Raw genomic sequence first — 21,664 nt, 5'->3', positions numbered from 1 at the left:
ACAATATAGATAAACCCTAAATCTTGACTGATTACAGTGAAAGTTATATTGCAAAAATAACCAGATTTTAGGATGTTCACCAAAGTTAGTTTATAGTGTCATGGAGACCTCCAGAAAGTTTGATCTTTGTTTTTTGAGTTGTCGAGATATCATTATTTATCTGAAGTGGCATCATAAGTCCTTACAATGTTGAACAGCAGTTAGGGATCAGTGCCTCGTCAGGCACATGCAAATTACTTATGTACTAGTTTGCTCCCAGGTCAATGGATATTATCCTCAAAGACATACATGTGAATTTTTAATTGAAACAAAATGTTATAGGGTTTATTTTCAAATTCACTGTAGCTGTTATACTCACTGATAATGATTATATTGAGGATAACATACAGTTTAGATAATTATGCAGCAGGGAAATAGCTTGAAAACAATATGGAAACAATTTCTCTGTGACGTTATGTTTAAGGACATATGACCAGTCAAAGTCACATAGGTTTCTCATATGATTAAATCAGCACGCCAAATATCAACATCTGTGATGGTGCGCCCCAAAAATGTGATGATTTTACACAATGACCTGAGCAAAGGCGTCTTAAATTTAGGCCATTGATCTTCATTACGCTGGCTGACCTCACCGTACAGCACATTAAGTATGGAAGCATTCTCCAGATGCCTCACTTTAAAGTATTAATACATTAATGTGAACATACTCCACTACAGATAAAAGCCCTGTATTCAAAATCTGGTAATCTCATTAAAACTGTATAAGTATTACCAGCAACATGTACTTCCATGTTATGTATGATGAAACCACAAGCCATGATATATTAATGTGTAAGCACCACATCTGTTGTAGTTGGCTGAGGTGGAACAAATTCTAACCAACAATTCACCCTCAGTAAAAACATCAGTCTTATGAAGTCACGTCTGTCTGTAACTTAGTCGAGGGCATTAAGAATATTTCAAACTAAAATTTCAATAACTGTTTCAGACTACTGATTCCTATTTCTCAGGAGTCAATACATGACATACAACTTTGCTTATTGATGTTAGCGTTGCTTTGTTTTTATTGGGCTATACATGCAATTGTTAATTAGCTGACTCAGTCATTACTTTCTGCATGCTAAATGACAAAATCCAATCTAAAAAAACACATTTAACTTATAACTGTTAAAAGAAGTTCTCGAAGTGGATGTCTGTATCTTTAAACAAGAATAAATTATGTAATTTGCTGCATTAGAATTATCTGAAAATTTTTCTACGACACATGGTCTCTGTTTATTGATTTAGAAAATAAAACTTTTTGGAATAAATTAAAAACTAAAAGAACTTATTTTCTTTCTGTAAGATATTAGTATAAATGTTGTGGAGTAAAATGTATAATTCCCTCTGAAATGTAGTGGAGCAGAAGCATCATACCATCAAATAAAATTGTCGAAAACACAAGTACCTCAAAAAATGCATTTGTTATTTTCGACCAGCAGTGGGACAATGTTGACTCTTTATGAATGAAAAGCCACTGTAAATTAACAGAAGTAAAAGAGCATATCCACATGTAGTGATTTACATTAGCAAAGGGCGGACTCCAGCACAGCCGCGACATTCAACGTGGCACCACATTCTCAGTTATTGCTGAAAATGAAAATATGTATAATAGCTGCAATCCCTGCAGAGAAGTGACTGAGGCTCTGCAGCGACAGTGAAGTCTCTGTGCACAAAAAACAGATGCCAGTGAAGAAAACATCAGGAAGCAGTTTATTAATCACAGACAGCCCTACTGCTCACTGAAAGCTAAACTGCACCCACAGCTTGCACGAAGCCTGAAGCAACGGCTCGGAAGCTGAGCATGATTAAAATGACCCGTTTTATTTTGACAGGATGTTATTCAGCCTGAATCGTAGCTTTTATATATTTCTATGAACAGAATATGGTCGATGATGGAGAGCAGGCGATGAGATGTCTGCCTTGTAAATACAAAGACACAACTGTGTCCGCAGGAGAGCGCAGTCATGGACAGTGAGTGTTTTTAATTCTCAAGTAGTCTTTGTGATGACAACACTCCGTTAACAGATGTGTGCATAGGCTTTTTGATTATAGACATTGCTGATGGTGCAGGAACTCGGTGGCGCGCTATCCCAACAGCTCGCTGCCGTCCCTCAGTTCTCTGCTCTCCGATGGTGCGTCCAGCCTCAAGACCACGAAAGTGACACTGAGTCCAAGTGTAGACAAGCCGACGTCCACTTCAACATCCTCAGAATATCTGTAAGGCAATCTGTTGATTCGGATTCTGAGCACATTACCTTACTGAAGAAACAGTACAGGATGTGCAGAAATGTCTTGAATGAAAAAAAATACAATCATTAGCTGGATTAAAACAAATAAAATAAAAAAGGCAGCCAAATCAATCTGGTTGCTCCCAAACATGTTCACACTTTCTCTTTTTCACGTGTTCAAAGCTACATCTTTTTAAAAAAATTAAAAGAGAGAAAGAATAAAGATTTCATTCAGATGAAATGCTGGATTGAAGAGCGTAGAAGGAGTTCAATTAGTGCGTAACGCGGCAAGTATGGCCAAATGGAGCATCACAGTCCCTTTTACAATCCTGCTGATGTGTACAGGAGGAATCATTTGGGAAGACAAAGACAAACGTTGCATATATCATTTTTAAATAACCGCAGAGGGGAGGAAACATAAAAAGCTCATAAAAATCTAAAGTTTCACGTGAGCCACAGTGGCGCCGTTTTTCTTTAGATGGGTGGTGGTGAACTATCAAATGGCCTCTGCATAAGTTAATCATAATTAACTTGTAATGACTGGTTTGATATGTTTGTTAAACACGAGGCTTCTGTTTTTAATCGATAACTTTGTAGAACTTATATGCTTATAACTTATAGCTTTTATATGCAAATGACATACAGCTGTTAATTATTGATTTGGAATAAAATAAGGATTTAAAATGATCTAGAAAAAAGAAAATGTTTGATTTAAATACCCTACTTCATAGTTTTAGTGTCAATAAGTAGTTCTATCACTATCTCCCACTTGCACTAGTCATGCAGTGAACAGATCAACTCCCTTTGTGAATGTTTTCAACACGACTCAGACCTAAAGAAGAGTCTCTAACACAAGAGCAGCTCTTGTCATTGCACTTTAAATAAAAAGGTTTTCTAAAATTGTGCAAATCATACAAACACCGCTCTGCTCTTCGTCTTTGGTCCTGTTGGTCCACCGTAGGAAACGTTACGGTTTACAGCAGGGAGAGCTAACTCTCTATCTTCAGTGAGGTAAAGAGCGATGGCCCGCACCAGTCCCGTCTGTCCGTAACAAGGCCGTAAAAGCACTTAAAAGATTTCAAAGTTTTGCATAAGATCAAATAAACAGAAACATGCAAAATGATATCCTCTGAAATGCCATCAATCCAGGGCAGGATACAGTCATCCACATATGCACACACTTGCTTTTGGTGGAACATCTGCTTCTTGTAGGAAGCACTTATGCAGGATATGGCAGTAAAAGAGGATATTTTTCCATCTGCACAGCTCTCCCATTCACAATGCAGGAGCCCCAGTATGCAGGTTGGGCATTAGGGGGAGTTGGTTAGCCAGGAGGTTTGCCGATGCAAGTTTTAGATGGGGGTGGTGATGGTAGTTGTTGTGGGAGTGACTGAGGTGAGAAGAGAGTGGAGGGGTCACGCATGTGGCTCCCCGACGGAGGTAAAGCCGTTGGTTTTGCTCTTGTTCTTACTCTTGCGGCTGAGCATGCGGCTAAGCGTGGCTGTTCGGCTGGCGCGCTCCACTGCGGCCGGAGACTCTAGGTAGACCAGGTCATTGTGGGACTGGCTCATCCCCGGGTCCTTGCGCTGGTGACGGCGCCGGAAAAAGAGCTTGGCACTCTTCTGTAGGAAACTGCCTGTAGCAGAGAAGCAGAGGACATTAATGATACATCCAGACAAGTGCTGCATTTCAATCTGTGTACTTACTCATACTTATGCAGAGGTGCGTTCACAATGACAACATTAGGTGAGCTATGAATACCTAGTATGTGCACTAAAAACAGTCAAAAGAGAGCATAGTAACAATGGACACTTCTCACCCTCAACCTTTGCCATCTCGGCTACAGACCAAGTGTGATTTACATTCTGCATGACACAGAGGGTACAGTAGTAAGGGCAAGGAAAACATTCACTTTCAAGTCCAGCGAGAAAAGTAGCTAGAAGATATTTTGAAATGTGAAAATGGTCACATTGGGACAACACAGTGGGAATCTGTCGGAATCCCAACACTATATCAGTACAGCACACAGTGTAGTACAGGTGAGTATACTGATGTAAGAAAACTTGTTTGGAGACAGCTGAAGAATCAGCTGTGCAGAACTTAGAAAATTAGAACTTAGAAATTGATATTAGAGAGAACTAGTGGAGTGCCTGTTCTAAACGTTGTTGGAATGGGCTGTTTGCTTGGCCTGTGGTAAAACACCTCTGCCAAAAGTACAAGTTACAGTTTACACCCAAGTCAACTCATATGTAGTAAAGTCTGTATTAAGTGTATTTTGTCATAATAAGAATTTGGATTATTGAGCTATGGCCAAAAAGGTGTTTTGTGAGGTTTCAATGAGTTTGACCTTTCACACCCAGTTCATCATTAGGTGGATGTATGTGCCTAAATGTTACCAAAATAAATTTCCTAAAGGTGTTCCTGAGATATCATATTCATGAGCATGGGGCCTCCAGATGTAGGATTTTTAGGATTTTTCTATACATGTGGATTACTTCAGGTAGGCTGTGAACTAAATTCTATACATTAAAAAAAACGCATATTGCAATATGAGAAGATGTCAGTGATGGTGCCCCCTGCCACATCATAAGTCCTATCATTAAAGTCCAATTGTAAATTCATATAAAAAAAAAAATATATATATACATCTCTAAGTGGGTTTACATTTAACATGTGTAGGATTTAAGTGGATTTATCAGCAGAAATCGAATATAATCTTCACAATGTTTGCATTAGTATATTATCAACTGAAGCTAAGACTTGCTGTTCATTGCTTTAGAATGAGACCTTTATACCTAGTTTGGGAGTGGGTCCTCTTCCACAGTCTGATATGTTGCACTGCCATGTTACTTAAAAGGTCCAGTGTATAAGGTTTAGGTGAAAGGGATCTATTGGCAGAAATTTTATACAGAATAATCCTAGTGATGTTTTCACTAGTGTGTTTCATCTAAATCTTATGAATTGTTGTTTTCTTTAACCTAGAATGGGCCCTTTATATTTAAATACTATATATTTACATCGGGAGCGAGTCCTCTCTACCGAGCTGCCATGTTTTTTACAGTCGTCCAGACTGGACAAACTAAACACCTTTTGAATTTTATGACAATTGAAGGTTTCCACAGGTTCTCTCTCATGTTTGGAAGGGGAGGGTGAGGGGTATTCACTGCAACATGCAAATTCACCACTAGATGTCACTAAATTCTACACACTGAACCTTTAAGTAGCAAAGAACAGACAAAACAAACACTGACTCTAGAGAAGGCCTTTAGCGTTTTTTATGTTACCTGAAGGTCACCATAGATTCTCCAACACATTTTCAAGGGGAGGGGTGTTCAGGTGGTTATAATGTGCAACAATACCAACAAATGCAACACACTGAACCTCTACAATATTCTACACTACTGCTAGCAGAAGCGACACATAACTAGAGTACCAAGAATACTGCAGGTAACTTGTGAAGTAACTTACTCATCCACACATGTGTGCTTAGCACTGCATTCCTCTAAGATGGCAGTGACGATAGTTCAGAAAGGAAATTATGTCAGAGTAGGAAGGAAAGAGAGAAAAGAACAAAAAAGCAAACTGCATCACGACAAAAATATTTTAGTTTTCCCAATAAGTTAATGTTTTCTAAGGATTTTAAGTAAAATCTACAGCATAGAATACTAATACAAAGACCAACAAGTTGACCATCTCCATGCACAGTCACACATGGCTCATCAGTGAGTCCCCTCTGTGCCCTCTTACCTCTAGTCTTCTTGCAGTTGGCCTCAGACACACACATGGATAGCGAGCTATGGTTGATTTCCTCTCCTGTCTGGCTCTCCCAGTCCTCTGGGGGCCGGCCTATTCCACTGGGTCCCTCCTGGGGCTCCGACACCTCAGGAGTGCTACTGGCCCCTGATGCAATCGCCACGGTTACATCCTGAGTGGAGCTGCTCTCTGACATCGAGGCATCCATCGCAGCAGCGTAGCCCGCCATCAGAGCTAGCTCATCATCCTGGGACATGGGCGTCTGGAAGCATATTCAACTATTTTTAGAATCAATTTCTAGTAATTTCAATATCAACCACACAGGAGGGTAGGACAATGGCTTAAAAAGCATTTGTGTAAACTAGCAATCCACAGCCTCTATGCAGTTCCATATTATTTAAAACCCTGTTTATTAAACAAGTGAAACAGTTCTACTAAAATAAAATAAGTTTAACAGTACGATGCACCAGTAAAGAGTTGCTGAGATCTGGCTGGTGAGTTCATCCTTACTTTGGCGATGCCAGAGATGATGATGGTACTCTTCTTCACCGGGGACTTGAGCTTCTGCTTGGCAGACTGGTGGAGTTGTCTGATGGCGGCCTCGGCCACCGGGTCTGTGCCGTTGAGCATCAGCAGCTCGGTGTCAGACGAGGACAGGGCCTTGCTGACGGTGGTCCCCAACATAGACACCTCCTCTGAAACACGCCGCTCAGACAGCTTGGGCTTGTTGATCACAGCTTTCTGGGCAGGATCTGAGTGGAAGTGACGATTTTTTAACATTTCACAGTGTGTATTGCAGAGGTTAAAGAAAAAAATGCATAGTAATAACATCAACAAGTTTAATTAAAAAGGACATTACATCATGACAGTGAGCCAGCCTGAATAATATCAGAATCCAGCAACCTGTGCAGCTACATTATATTCAACAACATCACTGGTCTTCAATGGAAAAGCACTATTTACCAAATCCTTCTATTGTCGAGATCAGCACATTTAAATGTCTGTCATCATGCTAAGACCAAATTGCTAAACCTGAGATGACGTAGCTGTCATTTAGTATTTATAAGGTGTTAAGGATCACTGACACAGTATTATTCCACTTGGACATGTTATTTAAATTAGAAATTGTAGGCACTTTAAACTTATTTAGGGACAGAAATTGTCTAATGGTGTATTTGAACAGTTCAAAAGATGTAATCAAGTTTCAGGTACATCATACAGAACTGTCACACCCTCCAGCTGAAATTTATACACATAATAAGATTCATGCACTGTACTGAGGCTCAGTGGTGCTTTGAGCTAAATCCTAATATGTGCACAGTGGTGATGATGTTTAACAAGTTAAACAATGTTAACGATTTGCTGATCAGCATGACACACAAAGTGAACCAGAGGCTGAGGGCAGTGTTATATATAATGTTATGTTATACAGACATTTCTTTGCTAACCATGGTACTGAATAATTTCAATTTATTGACATTAGACTCAAAGTTTTCACCAAAATGGAGGAGCCACCAACAAATCCATCCAGTGAGCTATGTTACTGGCATGGATAAAAATAGGTTTTATCGATTGGAATGGTGATTAAATTTCAAGGGTTATTCATACAAATTGTTTACATTAAGACAATTTAAATACTGAAGATATTTACTGTGAATTAAGTCAATTCACGTGGAACAGTTGTGATTGTTTAGAGAAACTCTGCATTTAAAAAGGGCCAATTATATTTGCAATGCTCAGTGACATTAAAGCATCATCATATTGTATATCAACAGGAATAACAGGCTTGTTGCTAATTACAGTGACTCTACAACAGATCTAGTAGCTGCTAAGACTTGAGTGTTGGAATTTCAAATTTGATCTATTGTTTTGGTAAAGGAACTCACATCCATGGAAATGTCAACAAAGAATCTCCGTGCACTATTTAGATTTTCATCTACTGAAACTGTTCAAAATCAGCAGTACTAGAATCAAAATGAATAAATAAAAGAGGTGCTTCTGCATCAGTAGTGTTGAGTGTCACTGTACCCATGTTGAGTCCAAGTGGGAGTGGTCGACCTGGCTTGCTCTTCACTGCGGTGACGGTGGTGACCACCGTGCCACAGGGCATGACCGTTCGGTCCATCTCCACCCTCTTATTAGAGGCCGGGGTCGGAGGGTGCCAGGACCTCACCTCGCTGGGCTCCAGGTAGGTAAACTGAGGAATATAATTCAACACATTAAATACTGTAGCACAAGTGAAAACCTAAGGCACAGAAACAGAATCTAACTCTTTGTATTAAAAAGTGTGATATCCCAGCATTAACTGGGATGCGGGTGTTACCTCAGTAGTCAGTGATCCAGTCACCGTGTCTTTGGTCATGAGTGCAAATGTTTGCTGTCCTTTGGGATGTTTTTTTACAAGATCAAAAGGCACTGACACCTGACCTAGAAAGGAATCTGACAGAGAGAAAACACACCTGATTTAGTCTTGTAGTGCCAAAGCACATGACAGTCAAAGCTCGTGAACAAAATAAGTTTGTCATCAAAGGGAAGGAGTTTTTCCTTACTCTGTTGAGGTTGTCCATCATTCATCAGCTGAATAATGAGCTCTTTTGATCGTCCATTCAATTCACTGGTGAGATAGAAAAATAAAACCATTTATAGAAAAACAAAAGACGAACTCCATCTCAAAGATCGTGGTGGTTTGCAGACTTACAAGATAAATGGCTGGTCCCAGGCAGGATTGGTTGTGTTCTTCAAAACAGACGTGTTAAACTTCTGTGGAGGATCATCTAACTGCAGTACACACAGAGGATTCATGCTGCCTACAAACACAACAAAAACAGCTCAGTTTGCATCACAGGAGACAAACAGTGTGTGTTTGTCTGAGAACTAACAGGAAATTCCATTAGTTCTTCATGCCAAAGTCTTTTGACAGTTGATTAAACCAAATCTGCTTTTGCATGATTACATTTTGCTACGGTCACTTCCACAGCTTCACTTTAATGGACAGAGGGAAATTCCACCCACACTGCGTGTGATGAACTGTGTATATGTGAGACCACATTCACAAAGTAAAGGCAGATAAAGTCCATTTATAAGTGAACTTTATCAGCCACAGGCACTTTCTCCTAAGGAACGCATCAGCTTAAAGACAGGAAGTGTCAACTGAAGCGAAGTATAGAGGAAGGAAAACAGAGTGTGATGCTGTGTCATGTCTCTGCTGCACAGTATCGACCAGAATACTTAAGAAGACACTGACTCACAATTAGAGGGTGACTCATCACATTAACTACCAAAACAAAGTTGTTGGAGACGATGTTGTTGTCAAAGACTTAAATTAAATAGCCTCTTATCAGCTGATAACATGTTTTCCTCTCGTGTCATGGCCGACAACACCACAGTGCTTTGTTTTTTACGCTCATCATAAGTGAAGTTCCCTTTTGTGCGGTTCCGTCGTACCACCATGCTGGGTGGGGTGACACTGATGTGAATTTATTATGAACATGATCAGCTTTGACCAGTAGATTACCACCTCTTACCCTTAACCCTTAAAACTACAGGCAGAGATAACCCTTCCCACAGGCAAGCCGGATGTATTTATCTGTTCCATGTTTGACTTGTTTGTAGTTTTAGTACTGCGTGCTAATATCTACAACCCTCGGGAGACATTACAAACTAAACATGCAGGCAAAATAGTTCTCTTAAAAAACATTTTACAGCACAATGGAAGTATTTATAAGGTGTTAAGGATCACTGACACAGTTCTATTTACCACTTGGACATGTTATCTAAATTATAAATTGTAGGCACTTTAAAAGTATTTAGGGTTAGAACTTGTCTAATGGTGTATTTGAACAGTTCAAAAGACATAATCAAGTTTCAGGTACATCATACAGAACTGTCCCATCACTCTATGGATTGTTTTGTTTTTGTTTCCAGGGGGTTTGGTCCCAGCTCCAGCTGCAATTTATACACATAATAAGATTCATGCACTGTACTGAGGCTCAGTGGTGCTTTGAGCTAAATCCTAATATGTGCACAGTGGTGATGATGTTTAACATGTTAAACATTTCCTGATCAGCATGACACACAAAGTGAACCAGAGGCTGAGGGCAGTGTTATATATAATGTTATGTTATACAGACATTTCTTTGCTAACCATGGTACTGAATAATTTCAATTGAATGGCATTAGACTCAAAGTTTTCACCAAAATGGAGGAGCCACCAACAAATCCATCCAGTGAGCGATGTTACTGGCACGGATAAAAATAGGTTTTATCTGTTCCATGTTTGACTTGTTTGTAGTTTTAGTACTGCGTGCTAATATCTACAACACTCAGGAGACATTACAAACTAAACATGCAGGCAAAATATTTCTCTTAAAAAACATTTTACAGCACAATGGAAGTAGCGTTAAACATAATATTATTTAAGTATTTAAGACCTTTTAAGGTCTAAAATTCTGATTATTGTATTTTAGACTTTTTAGAACCCAGAAGAAACACTGGAACTGATCTGCCTTACTATTATAGGAATATTTACATTGATAAAACAGGTGACGCTGGAATTTGTTTCAACAGCCCCATGTCTGTGACGCGGATTTAACAAATGCATCTTTTGTTAACGTCTCTAAAATCCTTTATTTACATCCTGATGTAATGAAGGACACAGCTCAACATTTTGGGAAATATACAGTTTAAATGATAATCCCTGCAGCTCATGTCTTATTAACCTATTCCTTCTCAGTCAGTTCATACTGACCTTACCGATATGGTTGCTGTAGATGGCACAAGTCAGGGAAGTGGAAGGGCCCAAATGTAGGTTTGTGAAAGCTGACTCAGTGAGCTCATGACACAAAGACACAGTTACAGCTGTTTCATTTGAATCTAAATGATGAAGACAAACATCCTACCTGCAGCATCTTCCTCCTGATTGAGCGTCACACGGATGTTTTTCACCAGCAGCTTCCAGTCGTGGGCACGGGGGGGTTTTGGGGGCGAAACCACTTTGTTCTGGGCTTCCTATTGAAGAAACCATAGTAGGTGAAGAAGTGAATTACAATGTTGATCTACTGACTGCACCTGCAGCAATGCAAGCAAAACACTCCCAGGTTTCTCCACAGCACTGTAATACACATCATGGAGACGACAAGGTCTTGGAAAGTAAATCAGAAAAACTGATTTGTCAGTTTATTTGCTGACATTATACTTTAATTGCCTTTTCCTGCAATTTACTCATGTGGTGGTTGTTGTTCTTTCCATTTCATGATGCAAGTTCTGCCTCATCCTCTCACTGCAGTCGTTGACACCTGTTTTGTCATGGGGGAGTCGGGGCCTTTGTGTAATTTGTGGGGCTCCACACAATTTACTGAACAGCCCTATGTGTAAACACTGCACGGCTCTTTTTAAAGAAAAGGTGGATGCTGCGCTGCCTTTTAAGAGCAGCCTCTGTTTTCCCACTGCACTGTTTGTAGCCACAGGTTTTCGTGTAAAAAGGGCGAGATAAAAGGCTTTTGTGAACACGCCGTTAGGCTAAATGAATATTTGAGTTTGTGTCAATAACTGTCTGTTTACCTTTTAAAATAGTCTGTGCTAAATCTCATGTTTTCATACAGCTGCTGGGCTCATGGTGTCACACCCCATACCATCGTTTTCTTTAAGATCTTCTACACTGATCTCATACATGGCCTCTGTTTTGTTTTTGTTCTCAGTTGCTTGGAGCGTTGGATTTGACAAAACACTTCTAGCTTGAGTCAATATGACAATGAAGAGTGTATTCATAGTCTTCACTGTGAAAAATTTAAAATATAACATTAGTTGGTACAAAAGGAGGGAATATAACCCTGCTGACAGAATGAACTATATCCATGATTTGAATTTGATTTTCATAATGTGGATGACTTACATTTTTAATCTTGAAATAGAGAGGATATAAAGTTCAGACCAGATTAAAAAAAGCAGATGTGTTGATTAGACCACACAGGCCGATCAAGATAAATGGTCTGGTTCAACCTGCTAACTGAGGTTTCTAGTCTGTTCAGTCATCTTAAAACTTTAAATCACATCAGGAGGTGGTACGACTGCAACAATTAGAAGATAAATAAATGATCAACATTTAGAACAAACATTTCCTGTTAAAAGAACCTCAAATGAACGATTTGCATGATTAGGGAGATTTGGCCTCTGGTGAGTTCCGATACACATGATTTTTTTTGACATTTAATAAACAAAATAATAAGATAATCTACAGTAGTGACCTGAGAGTCAGTACTCAGTCATGATCTTTACCTCCTTAACATCACTTAGTATTTTTATACAAAAAAGAAATGTGTTTCACATTAAAACTGAGTAGCTACTCAAAGAATACCAAGTCCAGTTTGTGAACATGATGCATGGTCAAATTAGAAACACATGACATGACATCATGTCATGTGTTTCTCATGTGAATTTACTCTTCAGACTTTAGAGCTGAGGTTTCTGAAGACAAACTGTCACAATGATTAATTTGCAGAATTTATACACTTTTGCGAAGACAGAGTTACTTAGCAGGTCTAAAATATTTGTAATAATACTTGAGAAGAATCACAACTATGATTCATGTTAATTTAACTGTGGACCTGTGAGGAAGTATACAGTAGGTTATAGTCTGGTTTGTCACCTTGCAGCATACCATGACCTGGAATATCAGACATACAATACAAACACACACACCCTCATTGTGTTCTTGTGTGGCAGCAGTTAAGACGTCATGCATCAGGCATGACTCCTCCACTCACCTTGATCTCTGAGGCCTGAGCAGGCCTGCAGCTCAGCAACACAGAGGGGCGCGTCACCGATAACAGCTGCCTCAGCTGCTCCTTTATGGCTGCTACACTAGAAGTGTTGGCATTGTCCTGAGAGAGAGATGGTGATATTATGAGTCACACATTAAAAAAAATAAAATAAATAAAGATTGTGTTAAATGGAGGAACGGAGAATATAATGCCTCCACGCCGGCGACAAACACAATTTCCACCTGACTTTGACTGCTAAATTTCTTTTATTTAACCAGACGGATTCTAAGAGTTTTTACTTACGATAATTCACATCATATGACAGACTAGCCAAAATGTTATCTGGACCTAAAACACCGACAATAAGTGTAAGTGTTTGTGTTTTGTTTGGAGAAACGTTTGACTCGTGTGGACTTGTCGGACTTAAAACAGCGTACAATGAACAGACGCCCTAAAATATTAGCCGCTGGCCCCAGAGATTTAATTATCACCCGATGATAACAGATGGGCTTCGAGAATGACCAAAATGTAACCTGTTGATATCTGATAATCAAACTACAGACTCCTTATTTACGCGACTTAACAAACATGACTATTACCGTAAATCACAGTCAAATTCTTTTTGTTTCAGTAAAATACAACAGTTCTCCTGGGTTGTTTGAGAGGGCCCTGAAATTACCTGGGTGAAAGTGGGGGTCACCTGCAGCTTCCCTGTCTCCAGGTGAGACACTCCCCAGCTCACCTTGATCTCATCTTCAGCCTCCTGCATCTGCAGATCAAGCTGGAGAACACAGGAACAACTCATGATGCCACAGTCATGTGGTTTCACTTACATTGAATATATGGCACTATATTAAATAACTATGAAATAAAATGGATTTTCAAGATATTAAGCAATGCACCAAACATGATGGGTTTTAGTATGTGTTTTAAAAACAAACCACTTAAATGGGAGGGTTTACAGAAACTAAAGGTTTATTGTGGCTCATTAAACCGTTTACATGTGTTGCTGTGGATTTATGATTTCTCACTTGAAAAGAAATCACAGTCTGTTGTTGTGTCATGTCATTTGATGAATAAATGTCCTAATACCAAACAGGCATTAAACTGTCACCACTGCACCAGTTTACACAAATTAGAAATAATTCATCCCAGTGGATTACAGTTGTTCATTTGTTGAATAACTTCAGGCAGTGAAGACCGTTCACTCACTCAAAACTGTAATGATTTTTGAGAAGAGATGACAACATGACTGTTGGAATCAGTGGAAGTCTACTGGATCATGGATTCAATTAAATTCATTAAGGTTTTCTTTCATTTTCATTGTTTTGTCCTCAGCCAAGGACATTGTGTTTCCACCTCAGCCCATTTTTTGTTTGCTTTGTTTGATTAAAGCAAGATTACAACTACTGCACGGATTATCGTGAAACTCAGAGGAAGGAAGCAGTACGGGTCAGAGAAGTACACATTCAATTTTGGTGCAGAAATGGATCAGGGGACAGATCAGGGCATTTTTCAACATTTTCACAGTTTTCCAGAGAATAGTTCCTTAATCTTGATGACAAAAATAATTAGGCATATTAGGGAAATGATATGTATGTAATTTGGTGCAGCTTGATTGATTTTTAAGAGACGGTTGGGCCTTGGTGCAGGTAGGTGCTTTGCTCAGTGCCATTATATTATGAATCTGCCTTGTCTCTGAAATCATGTTCTGCACACTATGTTTAATAATAATAAAACTTAAAACTAAAAAACACTTCTGCAATTGTCAACACCATACAGTCTACAACAAGCATATTACATCAACGTCACAAACACAAAGAGGATTTCCTAGAGAAGGTCAACAAGATGAACATAAACAACAGGCTCATCTGAGAGAGAATATGAAACATGACAAAGGAAGATAGAAAAGAGTGAGATAGCAAACAGAGTGGGCCATCCTGCCGCAACATGCCTGGATTCCAGTGTAGGACTGAACAGCTCCTTAAATGATGCCAAACATAGACCAGATACAAATAACACTTACAAGATATCAGAGGCTGCATCGATATGAACTGGATCAAATAAAAATTAACTCTCCATCCATATGAATTGTTGCTCCCTCACTGCGAGCTAAACACTCATCAAAATCACGACTGTTTGCTGTCCTGGCTCCTAAATGGTGGAATGAGCTCCCCATTGACATCAGGACAGCAGAAAGTCTACACATCTTCCGCCGCAAACTAAAAACACACCTCTTCCGACTATAACTTGAATAAAATTTGAAACTAACAATTTAGTTGCACTTACATGTAAAAAAAATGTAATTGAAGAACAGAAATAGTTTATGAAGGTAACTGCCTTCACTTCATATATAATCCTTATAAAGAGACCGTCCATTGACTCTGTTGTGTACTCATACAACAAATATGTAAAAACAGCATTTACAAGTCAGATGAGTACTGCCTTAGCACGACACGTGTGTAAGCTCATCACATGAAGTGGGCCATGTGGTGCAGTAGTGTGTTAAAGGACACATGTACAGGGCATACTGTAAATGTGTGGGGCTTATGTCGCACATGTCACTCCACTCATAACATAATGAGCCAGGAGCATTCTAGCCTGGACCTCTGTGGAAAGCTAACAAATGTACCAGTGGATGGAAGGAGGCGTTTGAAAAGGCTTTATGACTTTTCCAGACTAAAATGGAAACAACGAGAGTGAAAAGGGGACAAGCGGCTTCCTTTATGTTCCTGTGACAACAACTGATCCACAACCAAAACAAAAACGCTCCCACTCTAATCCTGACTTAGGCTTTGTAGCCTCTCACTCTGGTAGTATTTATGGCACAATGAGCTAAAGAGTTGTGACAAGCACCTTATTAGTGTAAAAATAGCCTTAATACAATTGGGTTAACTTGTATAGCTGCTTGTATCCATACATTTAACACTGGACCTAAGAAGTCAGGTAGGTTAAAAGTCAACCACAACCCTAATATGTTGTATTCATTAAATGTCCAAACACATCCAAGTCCAAGGAGGGAAGGGTGTCAGTGAAGACCGGACCTATTTCTGAAGAAATGAGGGCTGTCTGATTTGAAGATGATAAATCAAATAAATGTCTACAATCTCTGGAAAGCGACAAAGAGTCATTAGTGTTTTGTGACAATTTTAAAGCTTCACCAATCCTGTAAAGACCCACTGACAAATGTAGAAGTAGACAAAGTGGGTCTTACTGGAAAGGGGCCCGATAGTGATTTAAATTACGTCTTCAGGACATTTGCCATGCACAGAAAGAAGCCCCAACCATTTAATCTAATGCTGGTGCCAGCAAACATCCAGTACCGGGCAGCAGCACATCATGCTTAATAAAATCTAACATTAAACTAAACCATAATGACTGCCTGAAGGATGCAAGTCTTTTCTTCTGATGCCTCAGTGACAAGTGTTGCACAAATACGTTTTTTTCTTTTTTTCTTTGTATTCATTACTTAAGTATGTAGAGCATTTACCTGCAGCTCAAGTGGAGCTATACACACTGTGTATGTACGAGGATCTGCTGTAGCCATGGCTGACAATGCCGCACTGAGAGAGAACTGAAGCTTCTCCCCAACAACGCTGCAGCAAGTGGCCTGTTGGGACGACAAAGTGAGACATTAGTGTTATGTAAATCTACTGAGAATGTAAGAGCTACAGCAGGGCCAGCATTTGCACAAAGTTGAACCATGTGTTGACTTATGTATGTAAAATATGACCTATGAAAACAACTCAAATAGGAAGGGAAGAAATTTGCGCTGCACAGGTGCTGTGTGTAAAGACTCACTGATAAAACATTTATGTAACCGTGTGTGTAGATTGTTACACAAGAAACATATGTATGACATAAGCAGACAGAGATAAAAGCAGTGAAAGCACAACAAATCCAAACAGGGGAGAACATCTGTACTGGCTTCTCAACAGATTCAATAATGTGTGAGAACAATAGATCACTTTCACTGCAATGGAACACAAGTTCACAGAGTAAATTACCACACAATGGTACAGTCCTCTCTTAGTAGAAACACATTCATTCAGTGCATTCTTTCTGATTTCAGGGTAGAGAGAATGGGTTTGTCCAGTTTGGTGTAAATCACTGTAATGGGAAACCAGGACATAAACATAGGTGCTGCTGCATTCCTGTCTGCCTGTTCCTCCTTAGTGCTGACCTTGACAGATATATAAGCTTCTTAAAGCACACACACACACACACACACACACACACACACACACACACACAAGACAGCATGTCGGTAAAAATAAGCCTCTGTTCATTAAACTCCCCACATTCAGCGACAGAACACCTGGTATTTTGCACCATATCATGATGATCACAATGGAAGAGCTGAGTTTGCATGGAGAGCTCAGCAAAGCCCACCCCACGCCAGTGACACAGAGCAATTTGTCCCTATCTGACCTCGCTAAAAAATGAAAGCCTGATGGTGGCAGTTTGCTTTACGCACATTCTGCCGCATGTTGGCACATAATGTGTTTACTGTTTAAAAACTAAATGCAAGAATTGTGTGGTCTCTTTCAAGGATCATTTGCATCTCGGTTTATGTGATGAGCATGTGGACCCCAGAAAAGAAATGCACAGCATATTATCTTGCCAACTGGAAAATATTGGGGGTAATGTCTGTACCAAAGCTGAAGGGTTAATGAGTTAGTGTTGATCTAATGCAGGCCATAATGCAGCACTGGTTGCGGAGTAGCTCCCTCTCAAATGAATTAGGGGATGGCAGATTGATGTGAGGGACAGGCTTTGTCAACAACACAAATAAGGAAATTAAAAATCTATAAAGTGTCTGCAGCTATGATCCACTTCAACAGTGAAGCGACCATGGAAGACAAATGAGCATTTTTCCAAACACAACATACTCACTCAACAAGAGCACAGCCGATCTAGATAACTCCCAGAACAGTATATCGATTGATGACACAAAACGGCCATAAACATGAAGCGAAAGCCCTTGCGTTGCATTCGTAACACACTGACTTTAAGAGTAAGTGTACCTGGCTCCTGGAAGACTTTTTGAAGCTAGACACACGGCTGACCGTGAGCTCTGACGCTTCAAGATCATCCTCTTCAAATGTCAACAGAACAGCACCCTGGTGAAGAGGAAGAAGATTTGACAGATTAGTACAACAACATATCACACAACTCCGACATCAGGGCAATTACGTTGTTGCCAATGAATCAGCATTGATCTGGGCTGTCATGTATCACATTGGCATCTGCAGTGCGTGTGATCCCACTGAATAACTCTGAGAAATAGAAAATGAAACTGCACACGATCCAGGGGGGGTTTCTAATGGTGCATTGAGAATTGAACAGAGAGTGACAGGGCTGATGTGTCCTATGTCGAAGGATGGTGTTGACATGTGAAGTCTTCAGAGGCTAAATGTATGAGTGTAGATGGGGGTGATCTGTTTACAGGCACTTCCTCAGACAATGTGCTGTCTTTATTGAAGTCACCTGCCACGCACACACACACATAGAGGAGCGGTGGCTCTGGTCATGAGACTCACCCCACGCTTCCTCGACTCCTCGTTCAGAGCCCCGCACCAGGCTCCTCTCCATTGACTCTTCCAGCTCTTCAGCGACAGCGCCCATTTCAGCAGCGCGGCGGCTTCCTCCTCCGTCGCCGCATTGCCCTCGCCTGTCCTCTGCTTGTTTCCCACAGCCCTCTGTTGGAAGTACTGGACGAAATACGCCACCAGAGTGACCAGGGAGGCGACGAACAGCGTGACCATGCACAGCCACAGCGGGTCCTCGAAACCGAAACGTGAAGTGGCGCCTTCCAAGTCGGACATTCTTTGCTGGATGAAAAAACGACGAGCTCAGCTTAACACACCTCCTCTGGGAGACAACCTGGAAACCTCATAGCATGAATGTGCTCCTGGTCACTGGAGGCAAACTGAGCACAGCATCGCTCTCAAGTCCATGTACACGCTGTGCTTATTGTCCCTCATGTTGCAGAAGTGGAAAGCAGCTACACAGCAACGCGCATCGCCCGCAGACACCCGGTGCTAAGGTTTCTAAAGGGAAACTCGAACCCACCAGCAGAGGAACATCCCGTCCTCCACTCATTGAATATGCTCGTTAGCTTAGGGAGCTAATCTTCGCCTCACGTCGCTTTAACTAGCTGTTCCTCGTTAGCCGATAAAGTTTACCCCCCGCAACAAAAAACGACTTATTTCCAATGTTCAGCGGCTGAGTTCCAGCGGACACCATCCAGACAGAGAGAGACGAGCCCCGGGAAAGCATCCCGGGAGCGGAGAGGGCAGTCGCGGCCGCTGGACTCGGTCTGACTGGACTGAAGTTTCCTATTGGAAACGGATATGTGGCACAAACTGTAAGTCCCAGAATGCACCGCGACGGATGCGAAAGTTTGTTGTTGTTCGGGTAGAAGCGTGAACCGAGACTAACTCAGGCTGAAATTAGTCCTTTAAATTACTTGCTTTAATCTGGAATAATATTTAATATTTAATATTTTGATTAATTACCGCGTATAGAAAAACGAACTATAACGACTATATAGAGCTACGCGGCGTGCCGTAGATGGTGTGACGTCATGGTTAGCGCGTCATGTTTGTAGCAAACAGCTAGCTAGCTGCTGCTATGTACCTGCTATCACTGCTCAGAACTTACATTTAGATCGGGCTCCCTTTCATACGTTGTATTTAATTTAGAGATATTCTGTGTTTTAGTCCATCGTGACACGTTGTGGAGAGAAGGGGCCGCCCGTCAGGAGAGGTAAACAAACTAGCCGAGCTGCCCTCAGTAGCCATCACCTCCCTTCTTGTGTCGTCGCTTGTAAATGGAAACATCTCCTGTTCCGCAATGAACTGTCGCTCGGAGGTTCTGGAGGTGACAGTGGAGTCGAGGCAGGTGGAGGAAGCCATGCTGGCTCTGCTGCACACCATCTTAATGCACCGCAGCACCGGGAAATTTCACTACAAGAAGGAGGGCACCTACTCCATCGGAACAGTGGGCACACTTGACTTCGACTGTGACTTCATCGACTTCACCTTTGTCAGAGTGTCCTCAGAGGAGCTGGACAGGGTGATCAGGAAGGCTGTGTCTGAATTCAAGGTAACTGGTGATTGTAACATGCTGTTGTTTGCTATAATCCATGGCTAGGCCTGTAATCTCATGATTTTATGACATGTTTTGGTTACAGGATGCTTTGAGCAACTCTGGCAGCGACGGCATGGGGCAAATATCCCTCGAGTTCTACCAGAAGAAGAAATCTCGCTGGCCTTTTTCCGACGAGTGTATTCCCTGGGAGGTGTGGAGCATCAAGGTCAACGTTGTCAACCTCGCCAACGAGCAGGAGAGACAGATCTGCAGGGAGAAAGTGGGCGAGAAGCTGGGGGAGAAGGTGATCAACGTGGTTGAGGTCATAAATCGCCACGAGTACTTGCCAAAGATGCCCACCCAGTCTGAAGTGGACAATGTTTTTGACACCAGTCTCAAGGATGTTCAGCCGTACCTTTACAAAATCACATTTCAGATCACTGACACTCTGGGCACCTCCGTAAGCACCACGATGAGGAGGCTGATTAAAGACACCCTGGCCCTGTGAGGATGCCCCAACACAGAGAAGAGAAAGTTATGGATGACTTCAATCCTAAAAAAATATCTAGTAACATCTGTCATTTCTTTATGTAAAAAAAAAAACACATTTTTTTCAGCTCCACTCCTGCTACAGTGAGAGTGTCATCACTTTTCAGACGTCTCTGCCATGATTCTGGTATTGATTGTACCTCAAGATTCTTAATTACACAATGTCTATTTAATGATATTTAGTTTTTAACAAACTTACCACCATATAGAAATGCAACCCCAGCACATTACACTATATATATATATCAGGATATAATATGAAATCTGTAAATTATTGTAAATTTCTGACATAAATGTTGATTGTAACGAATGGTATTTACTGTCAATAGGCAAGTCTCTTTAAAACTTAAGTCTGCCTCTGTGAATTCTAACCTTTGAGACTAGAGCAACTACTGGCAAATATTACTTCACAAGATTCAGTCAATAAAAAATGTAATCTGACTACCGTTTTGTGTGTGTGTCTGAAAAAGATATGGATGAGTTTGGGGACACATTTCCTCATTTATGTGAAAACTTCCTTTCTAACATTTTCATGGAGAGTGTGACCTTACACATGGGTAGGACAGGATTTCCAGTTTCCATATTAAAGCAAACACTTCCTAAGTTGACTCCCAAGTTTTCCAGTCAGTAATTGTCGCAGTGGCCCAGAGCGTGATAAAAACATCCCGCAGGCTCAGGGTTGTCTGCCAACAGGATGATGTGTGTGCATTTTCACATCATTAGTGCTACTCTTGGATTAATAAACAAAGTACCATTTGCCACACACTGATGAAACTGACAACTGGGGGGATCATTGTCCGTGTTTACTAGTTTGTAAAGGGAAGATGAAAGCTTAAAAATATATTTAACTGATAAAGTTATGTCTTATCGTAGATCACAGATTAAATTTTGGGACAGAAAAAAATGTCCTTTCACAAGGTAGTCATGTATCATTAGATTTGAGGCTCAATTCATTTCCAACTATATGTAATTTTTACGTTTAAAAAAATACTGAAAATCTAGAAAGTGAATAAGTATTAAGCAGTAGTGTAAATTCAGATCTTCAGTGTTAATTACTGAATGTTATTCAGATTTTGATCGGCAAAGGTTAGTGACTTATTACTCCATTGAAAGAAAAAAATTTCAGCAATTAATATACAAATATTTTTTTTGTTAAACTGCAGAACATTCACTGGTTATAGCTCGTCAAATGTCAACAATTAATACTTTTTCTAGTTATACATAACAGTAAACAAATGT

General features: G+C 40.4%; 2 protein-coding genes across 3 annotated transcripts; one reads left to right on the top strand and one right to left on the bottom strand.

The window, feature by feature from the left end:
• Positions 1–1,729: 1,729 nt before the first annotated feature.
• Positions 1,730–19,139, bottom strand: LOC118122051 (C2 domain-containing protein 2). 2 transcript variants are annotated; one of them, XM_035178468.1, is made up of 14 exons: positions 18,325–19,139; positions 17,809–17,904; positions 16,272–16,391; positions 13,461–13,562; positions 12,785–12,901; positions 10,922–11,030; positions 8,722–8,830; positions 8,573–8,637; positions 8,347–8,462; positions 8,052–8,220; positions 6,534–6,775; positions 6,018–6,285; positions 5,739–5,772; positions 3,685–3,906 (listed from the first exon to the last, which is right to left on the bottom strand). In XM_035178468.1, exons 1-14 carry the CDS (start codon positions 18,607–18,609, stop codon positions 3,822–3,824), a joined length of 1,917 nt encoding a protein of 638 aa, XP_035034359.1. In that variant the 5' UTR covers positions 18,610–19,139; the 3' UTR covers positions 3,685–3,821. The 2 variants fall into 2 exon arrangements, with proteins under 2 accessions (XP_035034357.1, XP_035034359.1); XM_035178466.1 differs by lacking the exon at positions 5,739–5,772 and having other exon boundaries at positions 1,730–3,906; positions 18,325–19,137.
• Positions 19,140–19,197: 58 nt separating this feature from the next.
• atg101 (autophagy related 101) lies at positions 19,198–20,866 on the top strand. The gene is made up of 2 exons (XM_035178469.2): positions 19,198–19,891; positions 19,980–20,866. The coding sequence occupies exons 1-2, from the start codon at positions 19,640–19,642 to the stop codon at positions 20,382–20,384; spliced, it is 657 nt and encodes a 218-aa protein (XP_035034360.1). The 5' UTR covers positions 19,198–19,639; the 3' UTR covers positions 20,385–20,866.
• The last annotated feature ends 798 nt before the right edge of the window (positions 20,867–21,664 follow it).

This window comes from Hippoglossus stenolepis, chromosome 15 (assembly GCF_022539355.2).
Source record: "Hippoglossus stenolepis isolate QCI-W04-F060 chromosome 15, HSTE1.2, whole genome shotgun sequence".
NCBI lineage: Eukaryota > Metazoa > Chordata > Actinopteri > Pleuronectiformes > Pleuronectidae > Hippoglossus > Hippoglossus stenolepis.
Note: the sequence above shows the minus strand (reverse complement) of the source record. Positions and strands in the feature narration are given on the sequence as shown.